Source organism: Anticarsia gemmatalis, chromosome 20 (assembly GCF_050436995.1).
Source record: "Anticarsia gemmatalis isolate Benzon Research Colony breed Stoneville strain chromosome 20, ilAntGemm2 primary, whole genome shotgun sequence".
Lineage (NCBI taxonomy): Eukaryota > Metazoa > Arthropoda > Insecta > Lepidoptera > Erebidae > Anticarsia > Anticarsia gemmatalis.
The window spans coordinates 6808160-6833032 of record NC_134764.1 but is presented as its reverse complement, the minus strand read 5'-3'; the positions used below and the strand labels follow the sequence as shown (position 1 = coordinate 6833032).

Here is a 24873-nt window from a genome sequence, read left to right as displayed (position 1 = left end):
TAGCGCGATTCTCTACCACTGTCGAATGTCGATAACCGGCTAGTTATCGAGAAATTTTGTATGAAAATCTGATCAGCGCCTCTAGCGGGCGCAGAAGGAACTATTTTTGCTGTACACATTTTAAATGATAGAAGAATCGTGTTACAGTTTTCTTGATATGTTTGTATACAAAGTTGTCTGTCGAACCATAAGGCAAGAACACTTGAGTCTTAAGATACGCTGTAGTAGTTCCATTCGTGATTTTATTTCTACCCTATAAACGGTAAATGTTTTAAACGCTAGTAACACAATTTTGTTTTACATAAAATAATTAAGTTAAATATATATATTTCAAGATTCTATTTCAGTATTTTGCTGTTAGAAATTTCCATACCTTTCACGAAATCAAATTGAACCACACTCATAAACAAATATAAAACTCAGTGATGTCACGAATCTGAATAATTTATTATATCGCGGTTATTTTGGAACTCTTGAATCTTATGAAAGACCGTTAACGACTGAATCTAATAACTTTAGAAGTTATTTCTTAAAAACGCATCCTTTGTAAAAGGATCAAAATGTATTTAGAGCGAGACAACCCGTTCGCGCCATACGAAACAGTTTCACGGACTTTTCAAATTTAGAATTGTAGAACGACGCCATGTTTGCTTGAAAATGCCATATTTGAATTTCTATTCACCGTTAGCTGTAGGCAGAATGCAATTTTTGGTCGACTTACATAAGATCTAGTGATATTTTCTAGACCTTTGTAAATTAAAACATGTTCATGAATTTAGAACGGTAACGTTTTTGAAAGTTAGATTTATTACGTTACTGTTAGGTATAATATCAAAATATACATTGTGCGTTGCTGGAATTTTCCATACCTTAACCTAGTAAATAGTTCCCGCTCAAAACTTTATGCGCATAGAGTTTACTCTATTTTGACACAAGTACTATCAAGTCGTCACTTACAGTTTCCACTTTTTGAACTAGTGGAAGTTTGAGTATGTAGGTAGTACCTAAGTTTAATCAAGGCTACTAATGGACTATAGGTTTGTTTTTTATTTATTTTCTTAGGTAGACTTGTGATTCTATTTATGAGTAAATTCATCCCATGTAAGTACTTAATATTAATATAGGCCTGTGTGAAGTTACATATCATATCTACCGCTTGGTAAATATCGTCCCTACAGTCTGACAGTCAATAAAAAAATATTTTCTAAATAATATTTATCAAGGTAAATCGACCGCTTAAAAGTCGCCATCGAGAACCACTTAATTTTCTAAACAACTTAATTTTCTTCGTCGTATTCCACATTTCCACGTGAGTTACACGTGGTCGTTGGTTCGTGAAACCTTAAGCGGTTTTATTTTTATACCCTTCATTACCCTTTATTGTATAATTTGAAATTATGCGGAAAGCCCACAAACTCAAATTACGATCAGCTTCTTAATTTCATAACGTTTCCTCATTCATTTGATGAATGATTGAGTGATTGAATGTTTTTTTTTTATTTGTTATCTGTGGGCGTTCAGGGTCTTTACCTTTCGCGTGTATTCACATGTAACGCGCAATATCGCGTCTTCATTTTTACTTTTTTGGTACGATCTTAAGAAGCTTTTATGATCTGAAAATGACATTATTTTTGCGATTTAATTAACTTTTATGAAACGTGTCTTGAAAGTCATCTTCGAGTCCTTTTACCTTCCCTGCATTAATTACAAATAAAATTAATTATAAACTTAAGTACTTGCTAGTCGAAAAAAATCAATACCTAACAACATAAAAAGCGATCGTTTCTCCCCGAAACAAAGACTCGATTTATTGGTATAAGAAGTCTTTTATCTTTCTACAAAAATCTAGGAAATATTTATGATACACTTTATAGCCTATATTTCGGATTGTTCCATAAAAAAAAGATAATAACAAAGTATTTAAATATTAAGTGTCTTCACCCGTTTCTTCCTACTTCTAGAATAAGATGAATAACATTGAAATAGTCCACAAATATTGTTGAAAACGAAACACCGTTACATTTTATAAGTTAGTACCGGAGATTCTGAAGATTCTAGTGCAAAGTCATTGACTGGCCTGATAACATGAAACAGGTCGGAATAACTTTTACATTTTCAAAATATTATCGAGAAATATTTCTTTCCAAGATCATATTTATGTACCAGTCACAAATTTAATTTAAACGAAATATATTAAACTTACTTATGAGGTTTTTGGATAACAACGTTGGTTCTACCTTTTCGAACCGGTGATAATTCCTTAACACTAACTTTATATGATTTTCCAAATCATCCGATTGCGCTAAACCGGCGTCCATTTGCAAAGAAAAATGCATCATCAAACTTTAGCATTAGTATATTCGCATGTCTGCAGAATTAGTAAACATTTTGTAGTCAGTAAACTAACTCAAAAGTAATGTTTATTGTTACTGATATGAAAACTACTTTTAACAATTAAATGCGTAGCAAAAAGCAAATTCCTGATTGTTTTCAGACAGCGTGTAGTAAATATTTGGCAACGATCACCGACGTGATAGCATCAATTCGCGTGCGCTATTTATTGTGAAAAAAGGATTTTGATTGATCGATTATTATGGTTTTAATAAAACGGTACGAAAGCTGGGAGTTCAGGGAATTAATCAGATATTTTGAAAAACTTGTTTGTAATATTCTTTTTGTTTTTTACATCAACTCAGTCGTATCCACTTTTTTTTCTTCTTTGTCTAAGCTTATAAGTGTACTAGAGGTATTTTGCCTGCCGTTTTAAAAATTAAAGGAAACTAAACCTAGGCGAACTTCACACACTAACCAATGACAGATCTATTCTACTATCGACATTCTCATATACCACACCAATTCGTGGCGAGATGAGCTTTCCCACATAACTATACTGTACCTAATTGCTACTAGGCACACGTCTTGCGTATATAAATGAATCAGATGTTATTATATACCGATTAAGCCTAAGATCAATAAGAAACAATCAAAGTTCAATGCACTTTGTTTCCGAAAAAAACTTTGTAAGCTCATTGCATTATTTACACGTGCATATTCTTAAAACAATAGGTCAATCAGTCTTGGTCATGACGGTTTTAGCTAAATAAATTAGATATTGACCATTACAATAAATATTTATAATGATTCAGAGTTTTAAAACTTCATGTTTAAACTATAAGGACTGGTCCGAATCGAAAACAGCTTTATGATTAATGTGAATGCAGTTATAACTGTATGTATGAATGTTTTGTTTTTTTATTGGTTTTATAATATTTAAACCTTTACAAAAAAAAATCATTGAAGTTAATAGTAGAAGAACGGACTTTACTTCTAGGCCTGAAAGCGAATACAATAGATCGTTGCGTTATTGTTTAAATAGATAACTATATTATCATCAGACAGTCAATATTATCCGTTACCAATTTGACATTTCAAATAACTTAAAAAAAATAGTTTTTGCGCAGTACGGGAGAGGCGCTGATTAGATTATTGTACGAAGTTGATTGCTAGTCGGTTGTTCAAATTCCAGAGAGAAATTCAAGACCAGAGAAAACAAGATGAGAGAAGAAAACAAGAGACACCAACAACAGTCGTAAAATACTATCTGTGTTACTAACAAATGACATTTAAGCTTGGAGTAATTTTGTCATTGTTAATCAATTTTGATACTATTTATTAGGGGTACATGAGTGAAAAAAACCAACCAAGTCCAAGTTTAGCTGCAAAATACTACCGTTGTTCTCATTTCCACCAGCCAGTCATAAAATTATTTTACACATGGCAGTCCAAACATAATTGAAAACAACACTTTCCTTTGTAGATTTTCTTTGAACTTATTAGTATTTAACAAGTGTAACATAACAGGGTCAGTTTAAACAGGTGTCGTTGTTATTCTTGCGAATAAGAATGGCAATGATAAGTACTAAGAAATCTAAACGAAACTAACAACAGCATCAAATATTTGCGTTTTTCTTTCAAATATTTGTTCTTTGCTGTAATTATTGTCTATTGATGCTGGCACGATATAAAGTTACATAAAAGTGATTTGGTAGCAACTTGCCCAGCGTGGTGTAATCCGTCCCTCATTGCGAGAAAAGACCTTTGCCTAGCAGTGGGACATCAATGGATTAAATATAATTACGAAGATGACTTAAGTCTTTCAACTTTTTAGAGAGCCTTGGTATGCATTTCTGTCTAACTCTACATAGATTATAAATAAAAAATCTGCGTATTATCAAAATAAAGTAGCTGTATCAAACAGGCCACCTTCAGCCCGCCAAAATTCTGTATTTGCTACGCCTCCTTTAGCTACGAACCTTGCATACTCTCTCCTAAGTTTTCGTACTATAAGATTTGAGGAGAAGTAACAACTGTAGCAATGTAATTATTACTTTCTGTGTAATTAACAAGTAACTTCGCCCAAAATAAAACACAGGAAACCTATATTTGACGTAGAAACTGCTTTTCCGTGTCCTTATGTAACAGGAATAAGTTTTCAATGTCGTCCTTGGCATTACACGTTACGCTCGCTTATTTAAGATTATCAAATTCAATTTAATCTAATTTGTTAAATAATATAAATTCAAAGAGACGTCAGCAAAAAACATATTACCTATCGTAAGATTGGCACGTGCAAATAATATCGGGGGCAGGGCAATTTGATACAGATATTTTCGTTCACGAGCGGCGACCAGCTGTGATGATGACTGTTAAACCTTGAGACAGGGCACGTGGAAAATGACACGAGACATTGATACTTGTGTCAAATTAACCAAAGAAAGCTGTGCATTCATGTTTTTATAATTTTTTTGTGTAAAAAGATACTTTTTGTCTGTTTGTTTGCTTGCCTCACATGAAATTTCAAATGTTGCTTATTGCTGTGCGTTTTTTATACTGGAAGCTTCTAAGGCTTAATTAATTTGGTAAGTATTTAGTGTAGATTCGTTAATAATTAACCAGTTACTTTTATGAAGTAACGTCAAAAAAGTAAATGGTATCACAAGTAACGACTAACTTTAATATGGAACTATTGGCACCAACTAGATCCTTAATAAATATTTCATATGAGAGCCAGCAAGATTAATGAAAACGTTATTTGAGCATTATTTGGTTGAACTATATTGGACACATCCACTGGTTAATGCTAGTTATAAAATATGATTACAAAATGAATGCACATAAATTTTCTTTTGGCTCATTTGCAAGATTGTTCGTGGATGAAAAACTAAAGGGTTTTCAATTGGCATATAATGAAGATTGATGCCCGAAATAAAGCATTGTTAGGTTTATATTATTATGTGTGTCATAAAAGATTGTCCTTTAATTTGATATAGTCTTGTTTAACACTTATTTATGTTGATGTCTGAAGAAGAACTTTAGATTTTTCGAGATCATAAGAAGCGAAAGAGTCATGGATGAAATGTAATAAATAAATGAGATATTCAATTAAAGACATTTTTTAAGGGCTTATGTATAGTGTGTATGTATTAGGTCGGGGAAAGTCTTTTCGCATTATAGTATGTATGAACTTGTAATAAAATATTTTCTCTACACATAAAAGCTCGATATTTGGGTACCTCACGAGCTCACTGAAAGAAACCTAATGAACCGTGTACTCATTTGTGATTCTTGAAGCCAAAGCGATTTTATTACAAGTTCATACATACTATAATATAATGCGAAAAGGCTTTTCCCCGACCTAATAATAATATATTGACAGAATTGGTAGTGAAGTGTCAGCTAATGTAAACGAAACTAAAGGCGCCTACTGTCCATATGTCAATAATTTTGCTACGAAAATGACTGGTTTGTTTTGAAAGAAAAATTCGTGAAAAGAAAAACATCAACAATCAAACTCTTTCCCGATATTATTTAATTCACCATGACCTAAAAAAATATGGAATAAAATTTAGTAGATTAGGTACTTAAGTTATTTTAATTCATTGAATTTACAAGGTCAGCGATGTTTTTCTCATAAAATGGGAAATTAGTAATGATGTAAGCTATTTTCCTTAAAATTATGTTATTATTGATCGTTACCTAACCAAATAAAAATAAATATAAAACAACATGACAGCCCCGTGGCGCAGCGGTTAAGGTCGACACGCCGTTTATCGCCGTTACCATTGCGTCGAGAGGTAATTGGCTCAATTCCCATACGGAGCAATTTTATGCGACTCACAAAAAGTTTTGGGTATGGTTATATTTTGTGTCCGTTGTTTGTTTGTAAACACAAGAGCAATTCTAGGCACTGGAGTTTAAATAAAAAACATGCAACATAAAAATCATATTTTTATTAATTTTCTTATGTAACAAATTTTCCTAGCTACATCATTTGGCTAATATTCTAATTTATCTATCACTCCAACTCACAAAGACAACCACTTACGTCTACAACATTTCTTCAATTTTAATTGACTTATTTACAAAATATCACATACTAATTAAACTAATAAGCTACAGCATAACTATCATCTCCTTCTACATAGTTATTGTTATTCGAATCCCTGAATTTCTCATTACCAGTATCATCATCATCATATTGCCCTTCCGCATCAGGATCCTCATAATCCAAAGGGTCTTCTTGATAAACAGGCCTAGATTGCTGGTATTCTTCTTGAGAATACTCCTCAGCACCAAAACGATGTTTCAATGCTTCATACTTTGCATTTAAACTGCTATCTTCGAACGATGGTTTCTCTTCTAAACCATCTGATGAATGCTGGTCGTCGTTAGAACTTACTTCATCATCATCGTCTTCATCATCGTCATCATCTTCGTCAATTCCTTTGACCTGGACCCTTTCTTCTTGATCTATATTCTCAATATATGGAACATGAATATCCTTTTGTTCAACAACGCCTTCATACTCATCATTGTCTGCTGACTCTTCATTTGTTAATTCGTCAGTATTCACTTCGTTAGATACATCGTTGTCAGCATCAGTTTCATGTTCATCATCTGGTCCATCATTGTCATCATCATCTTCGTCCATTGGTTCGCTATCAGCATAACTGTACACGTTGGAGCTTGACTGCATCAATTCAGCATTACTCTTCTGAACATAAACCTCACTTTGACTATCATTGCTCACATCGGTATCGCTCAAATCTTCCGCACTATTATTCGCGTCTTCCTCGCTTTGATAACTGTTACCTATACTTTCCACAACTGTTCCTATATTCTGTGTATTGAAAGTATTTTCAATCACAGTTTGCACTGTCACTACCGCGTCGTACGGAACACCTGGGTTACCCATGAATACAAGAACAACGTATTTGTAATCAGGACCACCGTCAACGATATTCGCCTTCAGGTCCGTACCGAAATCTATACCACTCACTCGAACATGGCCTATAGTGTTACCATCGCCTATAGCTGGGTATCTCAAAGCTACTGATCCTCCGGGAACAGAAACTCTAATCTGTTCAGAGTTAGTCTTCTCCAGTTCTTCATTCCCGACATCGAGAAGAAAAACGAAGGGATACTTGTGAAACGGATTTGCGGCTACAAACACAGATAATTGACAGAGAACAAGTGCAAGTAACATCTCGACTGTTTGGCTTGTAATGTTAGGTCATGGTACAATAATCAGATTCTTATATAACTCCATTTCACGGTTGATACGCCTCTGTTTTTGCTCGGCCCTGATTACAGGCGTAACGGTCCCAATGTCAAATGAATCTTCGATCGCCGACGGGAAAAAGTTTCCTTCTTCTATTTGTTTTGTTGTAGGAAATGGTTAACGCCTTTTGTAGTATTTCTTTATTAGGAAATTAATGAACTTAATTACCCATGAAGACCAGACACGAATTTATTCCATTCACGATTTAAAACTTCGCTCCTTATTTTATTTCTCTGCTACTATTGTCATGATTATTTCAAATGTCTATCGTATTTTCAAGGTAACAAACTTTTTTAACCAAGTTCATGAATAACTTCAAATAATTGAATTAAATTTTCCGTTCGATTAACGGTGATCATCTTTTATTATTTGATCGAGTTTAAACTGAATAATCAAGTATCACTCATGCGTATCGGTATTCAAAACACCGTAAAGTAAGGCTTGTTAGTTTTGTAAATGGCGATTCGCAATCAACGAAACAACGAACCTAAGGTACATATTTAAATAAGAATTAAAACGGATATACATTCACAAAGCTGTGTAGAATATTACAGGAGAAGAACAAATACAAGTAAAGCAATGGTAAGCAATGGTAGTATTGACAAACAAGACTCCCAATAACCAATCAAAACGTCAGCATCCTACAAACATTTATTTGAACTTTCATCCTATCCTAATATTTCATTTGATAATGTTCCATGGTAGTCTTAACACAAAACAAGGGCTGCAACAAAAAAACGACCACAGACTTTACAATCCTTTGTTTCCGAACGTTTCATAAACATTACTAAGCTGCAATTAGAACTTTCAGCGCAACATTCAATCCAGAAAGGATAAAAGCGTATTTGTAAATTTGTATGGAAAACAAAATATCATTTTGGCACGTTATTACTGACGTAAATGTCCACAAAATGGACGTAAACGACTTTAAAGTATTTTGACTAGGTTATTTTTAATTTGTTACATGTAAATATTGAAATGTCTTTTTTACGTTTTGAAATTTGTAAAATGATTTGCGCCTTCCACGATAACACAAAAGAGAAGAATGATTTTCCACATTTTTTTTAAATTACTGTTTCCTGGATTATGGAATAATTTGACTAACGGCTGGATCCATTTTACATATTATAAGGGCCATATCTAAAGTAGAAATATTATCATCTGTTCTTTAAATTACTATAATTTGAGTTGCTTGCATGTTTTCTTTTATATTTTCTGAGGATTTATGTCGTAGGTGTTAAATAAAAGTCACGGTAATCACAGCTTCGTTTCATTCAATATTGCTATAAATCATAAAATATAACATCTTTCGTGTCCAACACTATTATCACAATGCTAAGAATTTTGCGAACATGATAATATATGGAAGATCAAGCGTATAGGGTAACAAGAAGAGATTTTAATCTTATCAATTACTTGTCAAAATCGTGTACAAATCTTAAAAAATACTGAAAACGAAACGATATAAATATGAAAAAAGCTTTTGTAAGCCTTGTATCTACTTGAAGACGCTCAGGCGAATGAGCAGCTTGAGCGAATCAGCGGCTCATTTTTGACCAAGCTGCTTAAGTAGATACAAGGCTTTAAGTGTTCAAAACGGGCTCAGAAACATAACCGAGAGATAATTAACCACCAACATCATGGTACCTACTGAAATATGGATAGCAAAATAGACTAAATAACGAGTATAACAATTTTTAAAAAGTCATATTAACATCACAATATCCATTGACTCGTATAGCAAGAAATTGCATAGAACTTAATTATTTAATTTGTAATAATAAAGACGCCATTAAAAGTAGAATCACATACGGCATTGTTTCGTGCACGATTTTGACATTAACAATATAACATAGATTGTTATAATTTATATTAAGATCAGCTAAGATTTATGTTATACAGATTACACGGGTACATTAATAATACAGAGATAATTTTATAATATTGTCATCTAATGAAAATTCATATTATTTTCGATCACACTCACATAAAAAGCACCGATTTCTTAAAATTTAGCATTCAAAAATGTTTTACTTTACGTGGTAATTTGAATTTTAAACATTTCTTCCTTATAATAAATTGTATTCTATGATATAATAATGAACAGATACATAAAAATATTAATACATTGACTTCATAATATCATAATCACGTTGCGCGTTGAGCGTTCTATTTACTTATTTAGTTCGTGTATTAAATCTTAGTGAATTATTGATTGTTATTATGCATTAATATATGTAACTGTTGACAAGCTGACAACATATTGGTTTAGTATAAAATCTACAATTAACTGCGATTTTGGCATCCAGTTGGTCTATTTGGTAAAATACTATTTATTCAATAAAAGTAAGAGGGAATCTTTTTTTTTAATAATACCATATGGTTTTCTGGTATCAATGGCCATTCTTATTATAATTTTATTACATCGGTAATCAAATCATAGATGGCCAGTATTTGTCTACTTCAGTTTAACGAAAGATCTTCATGAGACTATTATTGTTCCGAGAGTGTTGGTGCATTTTAGCTTTTGTTCTTAATTTTAGTACAAGTACTTAAACTAGGGCTTAATTATAACCTTCCAAATCTTCCCATGTTAGTTTTATCTTAACTTCTACGCCGATTTAAAATCAAGATATATAATTTAAATATATATTTTTAATAAATGAGATCAAAATATCACACAACTAATTAAAATTATTGATTTTTTATGATAATTTCAAAACATGATATATTTAATGTCTAATTTCATAACTTAATTATCTAAATAATCCTTAATTTTGAGCGCGATAAGGGACGTTGTAACCCAAATCTCCTTTGTAAGTATAATTTATTGACATTGGACGTCTCTGACGAACATAATTTAAAAATATATATTATATTTTTATCTTTCCTTTACCTACGATATACGACAACGCCTACTCCTTTCCAATTTAAAAACGATGAAAGATTACATGTATAACACTTCAAGCTCAGCAAGAACTGAACAGAAAATTATTATGAACATCCTTGGTGAATCAACCATAGACAATTATCGCAGAAAAGACCGCATTTGCTTATTCTGATTATTCATAGAGGCTTGTGCTCTATCCGCTGAGTTAATCAATTGATCCAACTTACTAATTTGTGACGTAACTTGCTGACCAATATCTTTTACAGCTGCTTTTCCCAACAAAGACGTATTTTCTTGATCCTCCATCTTTTTTAAATCGTCTAAAGCCGAATTAATGTCACCTCCGCCATTTTGCTGGGATTTTCCCGCGCGTGGTGTCATTTCGTTGTCATCGGGACCAAGGCCTTGATTTATGGAGCCTATTTCTGTACTTGGTGGGATATAATCTTTATCATAGTTTGTTTGGCCAATGTAGCTAGGCTCACTAGAATAGGATAAATTGTCTTTTGCTGCTAGTTTTACGCGAAAGAAGTTTGTAATAGTACCGCAGACACCCTGTAATAGAAATCGTTAAAAATTAAATATTTAGTACTTTTTTGCATCGCGTGATTCAACATGCACAATGCTTTCGTGTTTTTAAGTAATAAAATTTGCAACTATTATTATAAAACTTTCGATACCAACCTTCAGTCTATTGATTTTGGTTTGGGTCGAATCTAAGATTGTATTCAATTCTGCAAGACCTCCAGTTCCTTCCTTCAAATGGTCATCAAGCATAGCAGTATTCTGAAATCGAAGAAACAATAACGTTATTAAAAAACCTTACATTTTTAATTTTATTAATGTCTAGTATAAAGGTTTTTATAATGAATAGCAGCCAGTGTTTTAAATTATAACACTCATATTTTAAATCTTCTCGCAACATCAAAGTAGTAATCCTTCAAAAATAACGTGTAATTTTAATTTATCAATCTGACAGTTATTTGTGCTGTTAAATCATTTCTCATCAATTTGCAAAGATGGAACCTTGACCTACTTAACGTCAAACACATTAACATCAATCGTAACACAATTTAACGGATTACGAAACGTCAAAAATTATAAATATATCAAACTTCCTTGCCTCCGCAGTTTTTATTTCCACTTCCTCAAATTCCACAACGTCTAGGTGTTTATGTTTTGACAAAAAATCCTCTTTGTCTGGCAAAGGCTGGCCGAATAATTCAGCTCTAGTGCACGCATCTTCGTAAGCCTTTAACGACATGGTTTATCAATTATTTACCTAGGCACTTCGAAATAAAACCTTTCTTTTAACAAACGGATTCGCGGAGAATTAAATTTACACGATGACAGCTACAATATATTTGGCGCAAGTGTCGTCTTGGGTTGAGATATTGATTTTTGTCGCACAGCTTAAAATTTGGTTGCGACTAATTTCTTTAGTAATGGACTGATTAGATATAACAAAAGACGCAATTGCAAGTACTTATAAAGCTTTATTAATGCTAACTGCTACAGTATTGTAAAGTTTATGTGCTAAATAAAATAAAAATAGATTAGCAACGATTTCAAAATGCGCGCCGTAGTGTAGTGTAGAGTTGCTAGAGTGAAAAAAAATACATGCATCCATATCGTTAATCAAATTGGCCAAACTTAAGTTTTAATAATATAAAATCAATTAAATACATAAAAATATCGTACCCAGAACTCATAAAAAAATTGTTGCAGGTGAAAAGCAGCATAATTTGGGGATCAGCTGCTTTAGGGGTCAATAACCGAGAGAATGAACTTTTGAACTACAGCACCAAACTGGTTATATGAATGAGGAAAAAGGAGGTGGCAATATCTTCCTACTCATTTATTCAGCCAATCAAAATCAAGCAAAAACCGTAACCCCTATTTTGTAGGACATAAGGTTTAAATTATTTAAGTTGCTCCCGCCACCCGGCATTAGTAAATTCCCTTGTCATTGTCGCGTTCGTTTCAAAATAAATGCTTGTAAAATCGCTTTCTTCAGTGATATTCAAGTGCAGGAGCCCTCGTGTGATTGGAAATATACGAATAGCGTCGGCAGCCATGTCTTCAAGTACGTAACATTATTTTATTATTACAAATTCGTAACCTAACCTACTTTCTATAACTAGAAACTTGTTAATTTAAAAATAATTCAATAAATTTAAAATGTAAGGTAGTTTTATGTACATTATTTTATAATAAACTTAATTACTACTCGGAAAATTATAAAGATAATTAAATAATGCTAATTCATTATCTGCCACATAAACAAAAAAACCTGAATATGTAAAAACCCAAGCTAATAAGTGGTCATTGACTCCTCAAACTTATACTTGGATTACTAATAAGTATTTATGCAACTTATCAGTAGTAATCTCATCACAGACAAACAAAAAATAAAAAACATTCTGTCAATACATTAAATTGTCAAGTGTATTTTTGTTATGGAGTAAAAAATTTTTGTGTTAAAATAATGTATCAAAACTCATCCATCATGAAATGAATATACTTAGGCTGCATATCCCCAATGCTAGAATATTTAAATTGTTAAGATACAGCACACAGTTTGATCATAGATGTGAGTGAAGTTGCAATATTTCATACACAGCTACTAAGCATCACTTTTAGAACGTTGTTGAACTGGTTATGAACATTTAATTGCTCGGTCAAAGTCTAAAAGCCTATATTTTACCTTAACTTAATAAATTCCTTTACAAATGACATTAGGTATATAGTTAGACAGTTAGACTTATGTATGAATATTTATTGGTTTGGTTTCACTAATGAGAGCATCTTAGTAAATTTGTAGGTACCCACTTAATTGTTTAATTTAATCGGTGTAAGAACCTAGATATTGTATTTGAAATAGCATTTAACTTTAATAACTGCTTACAACTGTTGCTAACCAAATGAATCTCACTTATAGAGGTGTCTCAAAACAGTTAATTAACTTTTAAACTGTTAGAGATTGGATTATCCAAATAATGTGCCCAATTTATTTTAATAACCTGTTCTAAGTTTGTAGGTCCGTTGCTATTAGTCCTCTCATATTTTCTTCTAAACTAATATTTTGCTACATATTATACTAGATATTACAAATTTACAAACGATAAATCTGTCTTTACATTCTTTTTACCCTTAATACTAGAATATAGTTGAAAAAGGGTTAGAGAGTGGATTATATATCTGTCTTTGTTTTCTAGGTCCCTTAACCCTAGAAGCATTAACAAAACTCCGCAATGACTTCTACACGGATCCCAAGAATGAGCTGGCTCAGAACACATGCACTAGATTTGACCCCTTCGAGGTCGCCATCAGTAGGAGAAAAGCGGACACCAGCTTGCATGTCTATAACATAAGGGTAAGTAGGTATTTTCAGATTTGTTATATCTGTTAATGTATTTAGCTACAAACGGAAGAGCACTAACTCTACTACGCCACCCTAATCATCTGCAATAGATAAATATAGGCCAATAATGATGATGACTTTCACTTATCCCATGTGTAGGGTCTCTGCAATATGTTCTATTCTTCAGCTCATCTCTATCAGCTATCAACTCTGACTTCAACTATTTCATTTACATGTCCTCTTTCACACGGTCCATTTAAATTGATTGCACTGTGCAACTATAAAAGGTTGATAACAATGTGGTTAACCATGTTGCACTTGATACCCTCAATTTGTCGCTACTTATAGTTTATTGAATGTTCCCACAAAGTTCTATGCAATACCTATAAGTTTATATGACATAAACTTTAATTATTTTATAGTTTCAAACTACTATGTATCTTATATCATAATGAGTAGAAACAGCTATTGGTTACTCTTAATAGTAAAGAAGCCAAAGGTTTATCAGTTTCATGTGTCTTTATTGTAATAATACTATTTTTGTTGTGGCTCATCATACACATACATACTACTTAATATCTTTTCAGCCTACTCCTACCCCCTGTTGAGTATAGACCTCCCATCAGTACGTCATTAATATCCTGCGCTTGGGCAAGCCAGGTCTATCCCACTACTCCTATTGAGTTGTCTCAATAGAAGTGATGGGTTAGACCCTCTCACCCATTACAGACCCACACATTTCAGAATAATTACTTAATGCTTGACTTTACTTACGTTTTTGCCATGCATTTAATGCAAAAATCTCTCAAAAAAACTAATGTTGAATGTACTCAGATCGAATCAGAAGCAAAGCCGGTTACAAATCAAGAGAATTCCGGAAGATGTTGGCTGTTCGCGGCGCTGAACGCGATGCGTCTACCTTTCATGAAGAAGTATGGCATTGAGGAGTTTGAGTTCTCACAAAGGTATGATTACATTACTAAGAACTTGATAAGAAAAGTTACCGTTGATATTGATACACCTCAAGTATCTGTTGGTATGTCTCAAGTTATGATAATTTCATGAGTCAATTTCTAACGAAAAAACTGTTATTAAATAACTTCGCAACGGCGTTACTGGAGCATCGGGGAACCGTAGGTTCGATTCCCACACGGAACAAATTTTGTGTGTTCCACAAATAGTAGTTTTGGGTCCTGTTGTCATATGTGCCTTATTTTTGTATGTTTCTAAAAATTTCCTCGCGGCATAAGAGCAATTCTTAGTGCGGTTATGTGTAAAATATAGATTTCTGAGATAAAAACTTCAACTGGCAATGTTTTTCTGTACACCCCCCACTATTACCAAATCAGAAACGTTTAACTTTTAACTGTATAATAAAGGGTGTTCACTTTTTCACCCTCTAAACCTACTACCATAAATAAAGTTCCAAGCTCAATTTAATTGATATTGTTCCTTCAGTTACCTGTTCTTCTGGGATAAGATCGAGCGGTCTCACTACTGGTTGAACAACATCGTGACTACGGCTAAACAGGGAGAGCAGCTGGAGGGCAGACTTGTTAACTTCTTGCTCAAGGTAAGAACACCAAGATAGAAATATTATTAATAGTCAACTTATTATTTATAGCCAGCTTACTCAGTAAAACTTATGTTTGTTTCGGGTCTGGTTTTACTTTGTGTCCGTTGCTTGTATGTTTGTAAAAGTCCCCGCGTCACAAGAGCAATTTTTAGTGCGGGTGTAGTCTTCTGTTTGTCGAAAGAGGAAAGAGTAATATAATAAGCTTTCCAAGAAATGATTCCCTTTTTCTAATCCAAACCAGCGTCAATCATCTTTTAAATAAAACTACTGACTACATTTATCAAAACCTACCCACATTCTTCTTGTTTTCTTGAAATCTTGGTATATCTTCTAAGGTAAAGTAATTACATATTGGTATCGCTTCTCTCTATTGACTGGAAAACAGATATCGGAAAAAATAGCCTTCTATTTAATGTAACAATTGTTTCTGAGTTAAACTTAAACACAAAGTTTTCCCTTCCATCAATACAAATAATAAAATTAACTACACAATACCACAATAGTAATTCCCCGCGCCGGCTCCTCAGTTAAAAGGTATATAAATAAGCATTGTAACCGCACACTGAGTAATTACTTGCTACATAGCCTATTGTCCTAACTGCATGTAATATTTGCCGTCGCTATGTGCACGATAAGGCGCCGGCGATACGACACATGATATGAAACATCGTATTATGTTTCTAAACTGTTGCCAACTCGCTTATAGTACGTTTTAAACCTTCCCATGGATACTTACAACACCATCATCATTTTTTGCATTACTCTAACAAAAAAAGATATGGGATACTTAAGCCTCCCCCTTTTCTTTGCTTTTGGTTTCCAAACTTATTCTTTCTACATCATCAATGATACTATCAAAATAATTTCAAAGTAAAAATGTACAGGTAACTATATTGGTACACGAAGTACCAGACATATTTATTTTATTTAACCGTTATTTATTCCACTGCTAGGCAAAAGCCAGCTGTCCTTATTGTATGATTTGCATATCTAATTGATTTCGAAGGCATTTCTTGGGCCTACGCCGTCATAAATACATTATTTAAATAATACTGTCTAAAGATACAAGCCCGAATTCGGCGACAGTATCCGGGATGGTCCCGAGATTCAGCGCTTTGACCCGCTACCAGTAATGAAACATTAATGTACACGATTACTTTTTCCAAAAATATCTATTACTTTAGGGAAACATTGTAAGGGATGGTCTGTCACTAGCACCTCTTCTCTTCTAGGAGTAGTCTCGAAGGTAGAATAGCTTATTTCACATTTATTATATCAATTCTTATGGATAAGTACATTGTAAGATTGTAGAAACATTTTATACGAAACTCTTGTCAGTTTCTATTTGTGGAATTCGCCACGCCTTTATTTAAATAGTGCTTATTTAAAGAGATTTGCAAACACGATAGTGTTTATCTTTTAAACGTAGACAGAAGTATTTTTACATCATTTGAATGCGTCTATAAATAAGAAACAATGGAATTTGTGGTTTTGTAAAAACAACCCCCAATAAGCTATGCTACTGAAATAAATAATAATGTATGATCTGTTTTGCAAATTGAGGGTAGTTAATGCATAAATTACAACTATTTAACATCCATATTACGTGGTTACAAAGATCGCCAAATACTGCCTTTAGATCGTGGCTGTTCGTTCCATTCTTTTCGAGATTTTTCTAATTTATATTAGAATATTTCACAATAGTAGTTCAGACTTTAACGTGCCTGTGTATATGGCAATTGGCTCGTCCCCTATTACATGGGACTAACATTGATGAATTGATGATGACGAAACCTGGGTGTTTATTTTCATACACCTCTACCTTCGGGTATACGTAATATTATAAATGTATATAAATCCTTACGAGTAACTCTTAATGCTACAGTACAATTATGAAATTTAGAAATCATTTATTTCAGGATCCAATCAACGATGGTGGTCAATGGGACATGATAGTGAACCTCGTGAACAAGTACGGGGTGATGCCAAAGAAGTGCTTCCCCGAGTCTTACAGCTCCAGGCGCAGTCTACACATGAATGCGCTTATTAAAACTAAGGTAACACATACTTTTACTTATTTTCAGACAAAATTTTTCTATACCTAAGTAAGTAAATTGGTAATGACAAAATAATTCGTCGTAAAGATTATCTAATGGAGAGTGCAGGTGACAGAATGCATCGATAAATATCTTGGTCATTCTTGGTATTATATTTTTACTTCTTCATTCTTCATACCGTATGGTTAATGGTCAACTTAGTGTCAAAGTTGTTCAAGCCGCCCGAAAGCCTTTGACGTAGCTTAACGACTGTTATCTTAATTAATAACAACCGGGACCGACATTTCACAACAACCGTACTTCCGAAACATGGAGACGCCCAGCTCAAATTCCGCTATGCGATCGCCCATCTATCGGATCGGCCAACCGCGCCAAATTAGCTTAACGCACAGATCGTGTATCGATAGGCGAGCGTTACTGGCTATGGGCGCCTGAGATATGTACATCGTGGCGTGCACATATTCAGACACAAAGTTATTTGGAACTTTTATTACCAGACACTTTGTAATTAATGGTGATTGCCAATCACATGAATATACCCATACATTACCTCTCGGACCACAAGGGCTATATTTTATTATTGTTAATGAGTCCATAGCGAAGGAAATGCATACGATAATATTTTATGATTTTTATGTTCTGACGTAAAACAAATAATAGGTTGTCAATAACCTATTTTATGTGAAACTGAACACAATATTATCATGTGGTTTACCTAGTTTGTGGCGAATGAGTGATAAGTTTTATCCGGCCTGCATTTCAGAGTATAATATATCGAAACATAACTATAGATATGTTTAAATACATTTAATGGTAACGTAAACTATACACTTATAAAAAGGTAACTAACCAAGCATAAAAATTACTTTATTTTGTGTGCCAAAAAATATGTACACCAGATTGCCTTTGTGGCGCTGTCGGTAGTTTATACGATTACTGATCTCAGGTTGGATTCGCGGGTTGGGATAAATGATATTTGTTTTTTTATAAACCTTCTAAATGTTATCGATAGTAGTCAGGGGTTTGGTAACGCACCCGGTAAATAGGAATAGGCTCGCCCCCTTTCACATAGGACTGGCACTATTAATGACGAAACTTGGGTAGACCTTTGAATACATATTCGGATATAACAGGCATGCTATTATGTATGTACATTAGATTTGTGATATTTTAATCTATATTCTTTGTTTTTCTAGCTTCGTGAATACGCCAAGGAGTTGCGCGACAAAGTGAGCGCTAACGCGTCTGATGAAGAAATACAATTGGCGATCAACAGGCAGATCGCTGTCATCTATAATATCGTCGCCACTTGCTTGGGTAAGGATTATTTTTACCCATTACTGTCCCACTGCTGGGCATGGGTCTCCTCCCAAACAAGAGAGAGGTTAGGCTTTCAATTCACCACGCTGGCCGAGTGCGGGTTGGAGTTTGAATGCCCTCAATAAATGTACTAAACAAATTTTAGGCATGCAAGGTTTCATGACGACGTTTTCCTTCACCGTTGGAGACAAGCGATAATCCTACTAATATTATAAATGCGAAAGTTTGTGAGTATGTATGTATATTATGTATGTATACACATACACATATACTCTTTTTCGCAAATACTATTACGATGAAATTTGGTATATAGGTATATAACTAAGACCCTGAATAGCACATAGGCTACTTTTTATTCCGGAGTTCCCGAGGGATCGGGATTTACTCGGGAAGTCGCGGGCGGCCTCTAGTTATTAACTTTGAAAAGTCATTGGTGTGTTGCCTCAGGTTCGAGCCTGCAACCTCTTGCATGAGGCCAACTTATACCACTCGACTCTCACTGTTGTTCTAGTCTACAATCTATACTTATAATAATAATGTCCTCCTAGCTGATATACGGCTACGGCGGTCAGTTTCATTGAAACTGGCCATCTGTGCAGGACTTTGTTTATAGTGTCCAAGTGTGTGCACAATACACAGGTACACTCTCTATTCCATCACTCTCATAGTTTGGTGGGACGGATAACCGACACGACCAGTGAGAGGTCAGGCGCAGGACCGACGGCTTTACGTGCTCTCCGAGGCATATACTTATAATAAGTAAATAAAGTAATATATTATAATTTCCTTTACAGGCACTCCTCCAGAAAAGTTCAACTTCGAGTACTACAACAAGGAAAAGGCCTACAATTCGTTCGGCGCACTCACGCCACAGGAATTCTATGACAACCACGTCAGACCACTGTTCAATGTTGACAGTAAGGTACATATGTATACGATTATAAGTTCATTGACTTTATAGTGGTAGGTATATCTGGTATATGCTATAAAAGGATTCCCGCAGTTCGATTTGTGGGTTAAACAAACTATTATTGAGTTTTGATTTTTGTTGAAAGATTTTCAAAAGTAGCCTGAATTTAGGTATCGTACTCAGTCGGTGACAAAAGATACGCTGCCTTTAACATAGAAATGTTTAGCGAAAAAACTTCATATGGATGTATTTCATACATTTTTGTCTATGCTTTCCTGTATAACTGGTGTAAAGTATCAAACTGGACGCTTAAAGAAAATAGAGATATTTATCTTGAGACAAAAAAAATGTACATGACCATAGGTTTAATCTAGACTCACATCGTAATACTTTCGAACATTTTAGGTGTGCCTAGTGTCAGATCCCCGGGAATCGAACCCGTTCGGTCAGCTGTACACTCTGCAATGTCTCGGCAACGTCGTCGGCGGCCGACAGACCGCGTACAACAATCAACCCATCGAAACACTTATGAAGTAAGAAACAACATAGTTTATAACGCTGTAATATACATCAATTCGTCTTTTCACTCGTATATAGTTTCGTAAATTAATTGAAAGTGGTAAAACACTTACCCTCTTATTCATAAACACACTTTTTGTTTTGTTTGTCGTATGGTTAGTGGTCAACCTAGTGTCAAAGTTGTTCAAGCCGCCCGAGAGGCCTTTGACATGGCTTAACGACTGTTGTCTTAGTAGACAACAACCGGGACCGACTTTTAATGTGCCCCCCGAAGCACGGAGACGCCCAGTTCAAATACCACTATGCGATCACCCATCTATGGAATGACCGCGCCAATGGTTGCTTAACCCACAGATCGTTTACCGACCGGTGAGCGCTGGCTATGGGCGCTTCTATAAACACACCTATTTTAGTTAAAGAACTACCATAATATGTTTTCTCTTTTTCATTTCGCTAAGGAGTGAAAGAAACAAAACTATAAGCCGTTTATAACTTTATATGTTTTTATGAATACGAGGGTTAAAAGTTTTATGCAATAATCGTTATCTACTCACCACAACTCTTCCCTAGAGGGCTTTAAATGTGTCCAATACGCTTATATGCACGTACACGCATACGCATATGCGTACGAGAAAAACGTACGAACTAAACGAAAAACCTTTAAAAATATTGGTATATAAATGAAAATAAAATAGTTATATTTATTTTTTATAGTAATTCTAATAATAATGTATTGTTTCAGGGTAGTAAAAGATAGCATTCAAGGAGGTGAAGCCGTTTGGTTCGGCTGTGAAGTTTCTAAGAGATTCGAACGTAAAAACGGCTTGGAAGATTTAGATGCGTGAGTATACTGTTTAAAATAACCATTTATTGATAACCTGTGTTTGCTTTCTTACAACTCGCGAATTAAATAATAATGAACAAGAATATTATTCGGCTGTTATATGAAACTTCTCTATTTCTAGTTAAAAAAAATGTTTTTTAAATAGGTACTATTAGGGTATTGGCTAAATCAGTCACTCTTTATGAAGCGCAAAAATGTTTTAATTGTAAAAATAATAATCAAATGATTGAATAATGTTATGAGGTTCTTCAACCTGTATTTTTTTCAAACTAAAATAGAGATATTTAAGAAATCTAGGCATTTACGTTATCCGTATGTTTAATTCATTTTCTAAGGAAATTAAATACCCATTTTCATTGATAAAGTTTTTGTCAACATTTACCTTGGGGTCAATGACCTGGTACTGGAGTATAGTATCTCTCCACCCACCTCGTACGATATAACAGTTATAAACTAGTTTGTTTTGTTCCACAGTCACGACTACCGGCTGGTGTTCAACACGGAGGTACAGATCGGACTGCCGAAGGCTGACAGACTCATGTACGGCGACTCGTGCATGACACACGCCATGCTCTTCACCGCCGTCGGAACTGACGTAAGTGCAAGAATCGGCAAAGTGCGAGTTGCACTCTCATACGAAGAGTTACCTACCATTATTTACATAAACAGCAAAAAGTTACGTTTGTTGTATGGGAGCCCCCTTAAATATTCATTTTATTTGTTTTATCTTTAATCTGTTTATAAAAATTTGTTGATATAGCAATAACACACATTCATTATCTATAAAAAATTCAACTGCACTATAACGTTTCATGACTATTCATGAGATACAGCTCGATGACAGAGAAACAGACAGACAGACAATGAAGTCTCAGTGCTGGGTCCCAGTTTTTACCCTTTAACTACGTAACCCCAAAAAGCAGGGACTTTTAACATATTTTTTTAAGTAAGTGTGTTTAAATCTTTAAAAGATATCTTTGTAACAGGACAAAGGCAACCCGCGCAAGTTCCGCGTAGAGAACTCGTACAGTGATAAGGAGTACGATAAGGGATACTTGCTGCTCACCGAGCCCTGGTTCAGAGAATTCGTTTTTGAGGTAAGACTATACCTTTTATCAAAAGTTATTTTTAAGCTATTCTATCGGTTTCTAAGTAACATATTGGAGGCAGGTGCTGTTCGTATTACCTGACTATAAAAACGTGTGTGGACCTTATTCGTTATAGATATTTGACAAAATAAAATGTCTTTTGCATTGTTTTCAATAAGATGAAGATAACATTTGATAAATTCCCTATTAATGAATACTTCGTCGGTAAATAGTATACGTATGTCAACGTATACAGACGTACACGTTCTCATACGAATACAACTGGGGTCTTAAGTATCTAACATACGTATCTAGTGCAATCATTTAAATCATAGTAGGTTTGTAAGTGGAATTTGATGCTACTTTTCTATCGCATTATTTTTGTTACTGTAAGGATTGATGTATATGATAAACTAGCTTTTACCCGCGACTTCGTCCGCCACCTAAATTTTCCCATGGGAAGGCGTCATTTTCCCTGGGTAAAAAGTAGCCTATGTCCTTTCACGGGTATCAAAATATCTCCATACCAAATTTCATGCAAATTGGTTCAGTAGTTTAGGCGAGATTGAGTAACAGACAGACATACAGAGTTACTTTCGCATTTATAATATTAGTATGGATATGGATTAATTATTTCCTGCAGTGCAATAACAGTATATTTTTATGTACAGGTGGTAGTAGACCGTAAGTTCGTGCCGCAGGATGTGTTAGAAGTATTCAAACAGGAGCCCAAGGTGTTACCGGCATGGGACCCCATGGGCACTCTCGCTTGCCCGCTCTGTTCCAAAGAATAGCCCACCGATTACACACCTAGTGAATAAGGCAAGAAATACGACAAATTTGTAGTAGAGACATTTTAAACATGAATCTGAACAATCCAGTGTCAATCATATCCTAGCGAAGCCTATTATGGCTGAGGGCTTATCGACTATTTCTTATCAGTACTATGTATTACTAAGTACTGTTACCGTACCGGGTACCCATCTTATGAGTGACCGCGTCTGTTGTCGCTTAACTCTCTCCTTCTTAATATTGTAATAAATTGTTTTGCCTTCAAACACAGCGAAATTAGTTAGTTTTTGATGGCGTATTCTTGCGTCCTTGTCGTATCTTGCCAAAGCTGGGGTCACTTGAAAAAGAAGTATTTTTCAAGATATTATGCTGTAATAGAATGAATATATGAGGCCCAGGTTCTGGGCTCCTATATAAGTGTCAGATAGTTTATCAGCTAGAATGTTGACCGTTGTGTTTACATACATATGCGCCAATGGAGAGCTCGTGGCTTAGTTAACAACAGCCGCGCGGATCGATCTCTGACGTTAAGCTACGCTTGCCGAGATTGTTCTGTAAATGGTTCCTCCGTGTTTCGGAAGGCACGTTAAATTGTGGGCTATGGCTATCATTTTCAAAGATCTTAGCCAGTCGTTAACAGAAGTTAAAAGCTGGGAAGTCTAACAACCAGTCTTGCCGAGGGGTATCGTGTTATAACTTTATAACCCAGGTAACTGGGTTGTGGAGGTCCAATGAGCAGTAGCTCCATGTATAATACCTACTGGTATTCAGCTGCATCCGGTGAGACTGGAAACCGACTCCAACATAGTGGGAAGAAAGGCTAGCTTGATAATGTTTATATACATTTGCCGCCACGTTATCCAGCAGATAGCTTATCTGACACTTATACATAAGCTGTGAAACTGGCCCTAAATATCTTAAAGTAATCTTTTTTAATAGTTAACGTGTGATATAGCAATTTTTAACAATACGAGTAAGATCTGTCGATTTGTATTCATGTAGATAGTTACGCTTGACTGTCACGTTTTTAATGTCAATTTATTTTGACCTAGTGTCAAAAAATTGTTTGCGCCCGAATTTAAAAAAATTAAAAACTCTTTTGAGTTTGTGACCTATTTCAAAATGTACAATCTGAATTTTAAATACGAATGTCTGACTGTAGACATGAAAATAATAAGTTGTTGTTCATCTTGAAATAGTCGTAAATATCATAATTTTAACGCATTTTATACCTTTTAACGAAAGTAAATACAGAAAATAAGTAACAAAATAATTATTTACAATAGAGTCATTTTGCACAGAGACTCGCGTCTCTGCTGCTACGCACACTTTTAAAGAGCGATTCAAAATATAACTTTATTCTCACACAAAAATAAAGTTATAATTTGAAATGCTATTTAAAAGTATGTACGCAGCCTCGCGTCTCGGTTTGAGTGGACCCTTTTTGTGTAAAAGTAATTTCAGTCTTTAAAGACGCACAATTTTAATAAAATACAGTATTTAAAATCTCTCTCAAAATAGAGGTTTGTTGAAACATTTACCATTTTTTTATATGATTGTGTTCAATACGTTACCAAAACCATGTGCTATTAATTATAGGGGGAAAGTAATATAATTTCTTTATTTTTGTAATCGCCGTGTCTCCTCAATACAGTTGAGGACACGAATTTATTTAATTCAGTTTCAATAAATACTATTTCAGAATTAATGAGTTTTATTTTATAACTACCACTTACTGAGATAATCGTCGCCAGTCGCTGTCTTCGTTTATATAAGTATTTATTTGATTGAATAGTAAGTGTATATTAGAAACGATGATCACTTGTTCCGATGGCGAAGAAAAATATCGTGATTCGTGATGCAACCTAACCTTGCATGCCTGAAAGTTCTTT

The 24873-nt window shown here is 34.3% G+C and overlaps 2 protein-coding genes across 3 annotated transcripts; one reads left to right on the top strand and one right to left on the bottom strand.

Annotated features, from left to right (window-relative positions):
- Nucleotides 1–8875: 8875 nt before the first annotated feature.
- On the bottom strand, nucleotides 8876–11884 carry LOC142981602 (uncharacterized). The gene is made up of 3 exons (XM_076127617.1): nucleotides 11635–11884; nucleotides 11196–11297; nucleotides 8876–11066 (listed from the first exon to the last, which is right to left on the bottom strand). The coding sequence occupies exons 1-3, from the start codon at nucleotides 11773–11775 to the stop codon at nucleotides 10650–10652; spliced, it is 660 nt and encodes a 219-aa protein (XP_075983732.1). The 5' UTR covers nucleotides 11776–11884; the 3' UTR covers nucleotides 8876–10649.
- A 554-nt stretch (nucleotides 11885–12438) lies between these two features.
- LOC142981582 (bleomycin hydrolase) lies at nucleotides 12439–24685 on the top strand. 2 transcript variants are annotated; one of them, XM_076127590.1, is made up of 12 exons: nucleotides 12439–12597; nucleotides 13730–13887; nucleotides 14710–14840; nucleotides 15334–15448; nucleotides 17371–17508; nucleotides 18705–18825; nucleotides 19623–19750; nucleotides 20144–20271; nucleotides 21000–21098; nucleotides 21576–21696; nucleotides 22088–22198; nucleotides 22861–24685. In XM_076127590.1, the coding sequence occupies exons 1-12, from the start codon at nucleotides 12504–12506 to the stop codon at nucleotides 22981–22983; spliced, it is 1467 nt and encodes a 488-aa protein (XP_075983705.1). In that variant the 5' UTR covers nucleotides 12439–12503; the 3' UTR covers nucleotides 22984–24685. The 2 variants fall into 2 exon arrangements, with proteins under 2 accessions (XP_075983705.1, XP_075983706.1); XM_076127591.1 differs by lacking the exon at nucleotides 12439–12597 and adding an exon at nucleotides 12948–13104.
- Nucleotides 24686–24873: the final 188 nt, after the last annotated feature.